The 6,869-nt window shown below is 48.9% G+C and overlaps 1 protein-coding gene across 1 annotated transcript in view; it reads left to right on the forward strand.

Moving 5' to 3' along the window:
* SEC31B (SEC31 homolog B, COPII coat complex component) overlaps window positions 1-4,505 on the forward strand; it is a 31,378-nt gene extending 26,873 nt beyond the window's left edge. The window contains exons 24-27 of the mRNA XM_017725852.1: window positions 3-71; window positions 491-607; window positions 2,013-2,084; window positions 2,620-4,505. Coding sequence (XP_017581341.1) covers window positions 3-71; window positions 491-607; window positions 2,013-2,084; window positions 2,620-2,799 — 438 coding nt within the window. The 3' untranslated portion in view covers window positions 2,800-4,505. The remainder of the gene's footprint in view (window positions 1-2; window positions 72-490; window positions 608-2,012; window positions 2,085-2,619) is intronic.
* Window positions 4,506-6,869: the final 2,364 nt, after the last annotated feature.

Below are 6,869 nucleotides of genomic sequence, written 5' to 3' on the forward strand. Positions count from 1 at the left end.
ATCCTCAGCTATCCAGGTTGCAAGAATCTGGCCAGTCACCCCCAGGAGCACCCAAGGAAGGCAGCCTACAGGTATCAGAGAAAGTGGGGCATTCCCCAGCCACCAGCATCTTGTCAAGTAGAAAATAACTCAACTTTTGAGGTTCTTACTGCTTGGCAGCTGTAGAGGGCTTATGCTGCTCCCTAGCCCTTACAAGGCATCTCTGCCTGAGTATTAGAGGAGTTGCCAGGTTGGAAAAATGACACCTGGGTATGGGTGGGAGAGAGTGAGGGAGACCAGGCAGGCTGTCAGCCTGCTGTGAGCTGAGAATCCAGAGGCCTGGAGCTGTATCACAGTCTGAAGATGATAACCTAATTCTGTGCTTGCAGTATTCTCTGGGTTTGTGAAGGGGTGAAATTCCTTCTGTTCTCTAGTTTCAGGAGGGGAATCTACCTGCTCTAGCCTTTCATGTTCCTGTTGCATTCATTCAGCTGCTTTTTTTGTCTGTCAGTATCACCAGCTACCTGTGGAGAGCATTGAGAGGAAGGAGCTGCCCCCTGAGCACCAGGCTTTGAAGGCCACATTTGAAGGGTTGGTGCAACGCTGCTCGGCTGTTGCCACTGATCCAGTAAGTCCTCCCTTCTCTGATCTTTGACTTTTTTTCCCTTATAGATGTTTGACTGGTGCTTCCTTCTTACAGTTGGTAAAGAGTGGAAAAGTCTTGTCCCTATAACCAAGTCAATCTCCATCTGCCTCCTTCCTTTAGGCTGCAGGCTTGTTCATCTTTGGGAACTGAGATGCAGTCTCTAGCATTTATCCTCTGCTTCTCATTGCCTTCTTGGAGTAATGATTCTGTCCTCCTGGCTCTTTCTTTTAAGGGAAGTAGAAGAATTTACTCAGCTAATTCAGTTTCACTGGCTTGATCTGCAGATAGTTCCTGCAGAGCTGGTATTACCAGCTATCCTTAGAGCTTAGAGGGAAAGGCTGAGATATCCCAGGTGGAAAAGAAAGCCAAACAGTCTTTGTGTTCATGTCACTGTAATTTCTCCACTTTGGTTCCTGGAAGGCTGTTGGCATATGTCACATTGGGTGAATGTGTCAGGCCAGACTGTCTGGAAGCAGAAAAGCAGTGTTTGCACATTGTGTTAGGTTGCTAAGTCTTCCCAGGGCTTGGGGCCACTAAGAAGCCTTCCAGAATACCTCTGCTTGGTAGATGTTAGGATGAACACTGAGCCCAGATTGCTGTCCCAGAGTCAGGCAATTAGCGCAGCATCTCCAGTGTGTTTGCTCTGTGCTTTCTGAGAGAACAGCATAGCAGTCTGGGGGATAACCTAAAGGTTCCCTCTATGGACAGAAAGGCCTGTAGGTTTGGGCTTAAGCACTTGACTTAGGTGGTGGTTGAATAGCTGTCTTTGTACAGCAGTGCAAGTCAGCTGAACTTCCAGGCTTCCAGGCCTGTTCCAGCAGTGCCCAGAGCCAGGCATTTGTGTTCATGGAATAACTTACCCATGAGTGGATTATTCAAGATGGGGTTAATGAAGTCAGTCTCACAGTCTTATCAGAGCTTCAGTACTCAGGCACTTTCCTTGGTGGTTACCCAGAGGTTCCCTCTTTACCTTAAGGAGACCAGGAAGATGCTCTTTCTTGGGCGAGCCTGAGTTCAGTCAGGGTGAGCCTGTCTGAGCACCCCATGGGTCAACTAGTGGATGTTTCTCACACTTTGGAAGTAGTCACTCTATCCTGTGGTCTGCAAGCACTAGCAGAAGGGAGGAACGCCTAGGCTGGGAGATGGGAAAAGGGGCAGTCCATCTTTCTGTCCTGGGGAGAGAATGTGCATATATGTACATGTATGTACACGTGCAGAGTGAGGGCATGGCTGACTTGTATCTCAGTCCCTGGCTGTCAGAGGCTGCGATGCAGCTGAATTATAAGGTGCTGTGGAAAGAGGAAGGGAGGGACTGAATGAGAGAATTTGAGCTCTGGAGAGATGGCTTTGAAGCTCTGGCAGACAAGCAATACCTGTTTTGCTTCAGAAAACACGAAGGAAGCTGGAGGACGCATTGCAGCGGCTGGAGTGTTTGTATGAGAAGCTCCGTGAGCAGGCGGTAAGTAGATGCCACCATTCCTTGTGGTCCAGCTGGCTCCCTGAACCCACCTTTGCACTGGGTTGTGGGTCTTGGTGTCTGTACCAGTGTAACCAGCACATACTCTCTGGGAAGACAAGGGGAGTGCCAAACCTTGTAGCGACCATGAATCCAGACAGCCTTTTATCTTCTTTCCTAACTTTGGCCCAGACATAGTGTAAGGAAGAGCTGAGGAGGTATTTGCAACGTGCTTGTACTCTTCAAGAAATATACTGGCACATAGACAGATCCCAGATGGGAAGGGGCAACTGGGGGTGGTTAAGTGTGTAGTGTAACTCGCTTAGAAAACTCTGAAGTTGCTAATGCCAATTGCTGATGCCAGCTGGCAGTTGTTGTAGTCTGGGAAAGCAAGGGAAGAAGCAGACTATCCTTCCTGCCAGTGCTTGACTGTATAGGTGCTGTTTGGTGAAGTGGACAACAGTAAGGAAGGGTATGGAGGGAGAGAGACCTGTGTTATATTGCTGAACATGCTGACATTTCTGCTCCCTCTCCACAGCTCTCTCCAACCATCCTCATGGGTCTCCATGAAATTGCCCGATGCATTGAGGCTAAGAACTACCCACAAGGTCTCCTGGTTCACACCCAAGTGGTGAGCAGCAGCAGTTTCAGTGAAGTGTCTGGTTTCATGCCCATCCTGAAAGTCCTCATGACCATTGCAGGCAAGCTGAATGTGTAAAGTGTGGAGCATCTGGAACAGTGCACACTGAGAGCTGGTGGACTGCCTCACCTGTTGATGTGCTGCAAGTTGTGGACTCTCCTTCTGACTCTGGAGAAATAGGTCTGTGCCAGTGCCTGGAACTGTGCTAGGCCAGCACGCCTAGCCCCATCCACTTTCCAGTCAGCCCACTGGTGCCCACAGCTCCTGGAGACTGTTCTTTCTCTCTTCTTTCTTACTAGTCTGAAGCCACTTTCCAGCCCAGGGATCTCAATTTCAGGCTGTCCAGATTGCACAGAGGTCCTTCTTCTTCCCTATATTCCCAGCACAAAGGGGAAACTCCTTCCCTTCTAGGCTGACATTGCTTTTTATTTTTCAGGAAACAAACAGGGCTGGTACCTACAGCACCACCACAGAAGAGCCTCAGGCTCTACTCCCTGCTGCAGAGTAAACTTCCTGAGTGGTAGCTGGGCTGCCTTGGGAACCTAGGCTGGTGTGTCCTCACTCTGTTGGGCTGCAGTGAGGATCTCTCCTGGCTCCTTCTTTCTCTTCATTCTTATCCTTGACTCACCTTTTCACCCCTCTGCACCCATATCCTGCTACAACTGGGGCTAACTACTAATCTACTCTGGGCCAGCTTTGGTTCTCTTTCTTCTTCACCCAGCTCTCTTGCTTTTAAAAGTCAAGTCTCCTGTTTACCCTCTATCACCTTCCTTTATATCTTTTCCCCCATCAGCTGCAGGCTCAAGCCCATAATGTTTCGGGTCCAGGGATGATTTCCCTTTCCCATTCCTGGGACTCTCCCATTCAGGAATGTTGGCAGGTTGTGCTCTGTCCACTTCTCCCCAGAGCCAGTCACATCCTGTCTTGGGGCTAAAAGCTGCCCTCTCTGGCTCCTGGCCTTTTTAACTTCTTTTATTTTAGCACAGCTGGACTTCTACTCACTGGTGTTATCTAAAGGCTTCCTACTTCAGGCTTTTCAGATGGCCTAGGGACTTTAAGAGCAGCAGGGATTGTTTAAGTCCCATAAAGATTTTCTTTGAGCTATCCTGACCAGCCCAGACTTGAGCAGGGAGAGACAGCTCATTGTTCCAGGTATGGTGCATTCATACTGTCTACAGTTACAGATACATGCAAAGGTGGTTCTCAAAAGCCTCTTGGCACTATGGTGGTAGAAATAAGCTGCAGGAGGTGATGCTGTCAGGACTTGAAGATCTGGCTTGTGCTGAGACTTGTCATCACTGTGGCAATTCCTCTGGGAATAGATGAATGAAGCATATCTGTTCTGAGGAAGAAGTCTGGGAAGGCAGATGGGATTTTAGGGCACATCTCTGTGTGTGTATATTTCCCTCTCTTCCTCCCTCCTTGCCTTCTTTCTCAACATCCTTCTTACTAACCAGGCAGCATAATCATTGATCCATAGCTGGGAGTGAGGCTTCTTCCCAAGGTTTGGATGCAGCCAGCCCCCGCTTTCTCTGCTTGCTGCTTGAGTGATAATGCTATTGTGGGCCTGCGGTTCAGTGACGTACACGAATCAGCCTAGTCTACCATGAGACTTAGGAGGGAGGAGAATCAGAGAAGGGAGGAAGAGGACATGTCTCATTCTCTCCTTTCCAGGTCAAAGTGCCTCCTTGTTGCTGCTGTGTTGTTTCTATTGCTGCGGTTTGATGCACTGAGAAATTACAGAATGGTGAAATAAAAGCTGTGTTTTGTGATGCTTTTTTTCATAGGCTTGTCACCTCTGGCTGCAGGGTTCTTCCTCAGTCTGCATGGCCACCCACTGAGGGGGCAGTTGAGAACTGTGTGAGGCAAACCAGATTTTGGGCTCTGTTGCTATGGGCAGCATCCATCCTGGTGTGGTGAGACCTCAGGTCTTACCCACTCCCAAAGGCTGCAGGGTCAGAGCACTGATCTTCTCCAGATCACCTACGTCAGTTGTGAATGTTTATCTGCATCAGACACAAGAAGGCCCCCAGACTCAGGTTCTCTTGGGGAATCTCAGTGGTGTTGGGGATTTTGCACCTGACATCAAGAGCTGGAAGTATGTCAGTAAGTAAACAGAGAGCCCTTGATGACATCCTCTCCCACTGGAAATAAGTGCTACACCACTGAAGCCATGCTGCTTGAACTAGGATAAGGATTGGACCTGTGTGGAAATTTATACCATTGAATTGTCAGTTCTTATCATTAGTTAATAACTTAGGAATCTGTTGGCTGATTTCATTTAATCTTTTAAGGAGGTAAGAAGGCTGAATTGAAATGTACTACTGAGAAAAAGTTGGGGGAATCAAACTTGCTTCTTATAAAGAAAGAAATTCTGATGTAACTTTTTTTCCTGTCAGCTAGCTAGTATGTATGTACAAGCCTGCCAGTTAGCACACATGAAACTCTGAAATATGCAGGACTGTATTGCATAGCCCAAGGCTGGATGACTTGGGAGGAAGCAAAGGCTTGGAAAGATTGTTTGGATGGTGAAAATGTGAAGGGCTGTTGCTGGGAAGGGCCCAGGGTTTATGAGAGTTTTGGGTGTTAGGGGCACAGCACATGCATTCAAGGAAAACAAGCCTTTTGTAGTTCTGCTGCTGGCAGAGGCAAACACCCAGTGTGAAGGAGTCTTGAAGAGCTTTTGCAGCTTGTGCTGGAGCAGTTAGCAAACAGCCTGGCCTAACAGCTGTCCCCCAGCAGGGGCATGCAAAGCTGATTTTCAAAGGTAGCACTTGTGCAGCATCCAAACCGGGTCATAACACAGGTAGCCCAGGTGGCATGCATTTGCTTAATGAGTGCATAAGGGAAGTCCCAGCTTCTGAGATCAAGCCTGGCATTTCTTAGATTCTGCCTTTTGGGACTCAGTTATTGTACCCTGTGCAGTCCAGCCCTTTGCTCTCTCAGGCCACTTCTACTGCTGAGAGATAAGCACAGATTTTCCATGTATTTCTCAGATACATTTGATGTTGGTTCCCTCCAGCACACATAGCTGCTGCTACCCAGGACTTGTGCAGAGACTGGCTGTTTATCCCACCTTTGACGTGAGTCCTTCCCACCTGCCCCTTTGTTGCTCTGTTTTGCTTCATGTTTACCCCTGTAAGCACCATCCCTGAAGGTCTTTGTAGTGAAAGCAAGCGGGGGCGGGGGAAGTGAGGTGACTCGATTGTAAGTCTTGGAGAGGCTTGTGGGAGAAGCCCTGTCTCTGCAGCCCTGGTGTGGTATATTACCCTTCAAACCCCACTGGAAAGTGCTCCTCCATTTATAGCACCCTCTTGGCTGGCTGGTAACAGCTTCTGGTCTACGGGCAGTGGGCACTGCCCCTTCCCATGTGGGCACATGGTTTCACAGCAGTCGGGCACTAGAGAAAGCAATTTCAGTTGGGTGAGTAGGCCTTTTTGTTGACAAAGAATTTGGGGGGAAGGGGGCAGTAGGAAAGGATCCCTGGGCACAGAGAACAGAGCTCTAATCCTGTGGCAGATAACATCATGTCTGCAGGCTAGGCTTGTGTGTGTTTGGGGGAGCTGGAGGGGCAGAGATTGTTAGGCAGTATTTGTTTGTAAAGCCACTTGCTCTGAAGATAATGCTTGCACTAACTTCTATTGAGGGAGCAGTGTGAGTCCCCACAAAGTCCTTTCCCAAAGTGTCTTTGAAGCCAAGAACCCATTGAAAGGAAGAAAGGCCAAGAGAGGGGATTAGTTTGTTCAGCAGCTGTGAATTTCAGTGGGAGGCTGATGAACTCCAAAGTCTTTGTTGAGATGTTTTTTGTAAGGAGCCCTGCTGGAGGGAGAGACCCACACCGGGGCCGCGGCCTTAGACAAGAAGGAATCTGAAGCGGCGGGGAGCTGTAAACGGGCCACAAGGACTTTTCCCAAACACTTTTCGGAAAAGGTGTTGTAAAGAGATCGGAGGGGGATTAGCATGTGAAATGACACTTTCCATTGACTCCACTGAGGGGAGGGGAAAAGGGCTGGCTGGCTGATTTATTAGCATTTTGTTCCCTTCTCTATTCTGCTCCCTCAGCAGCCCCCCCTCCCCATCTCCCCTCCTCCCGAGCCCTCTAAAGAGGCTTTGCTTGGTAAAGGGAGAGGGGGGCGGGCTGGTTTGTG

The sequence above is a fragment of the Corvus brachyrhynchos genome, unplaced genomic scaffold (assembly GCF_000691975.1).
Source record: "Corvus brachyrhynchos isolate BGI_N302 unplaced genomic scaffold, ASM69197v1 scaffold61, whole genome shotgun sequence".
Classification (NCBI taxonomy): domain Eukaryota; kingdom Metazoa; phylum Chordata; class Aves; order Passeriformes; family Corvidae; genus Corvus; species Corvus brachyrhynchos.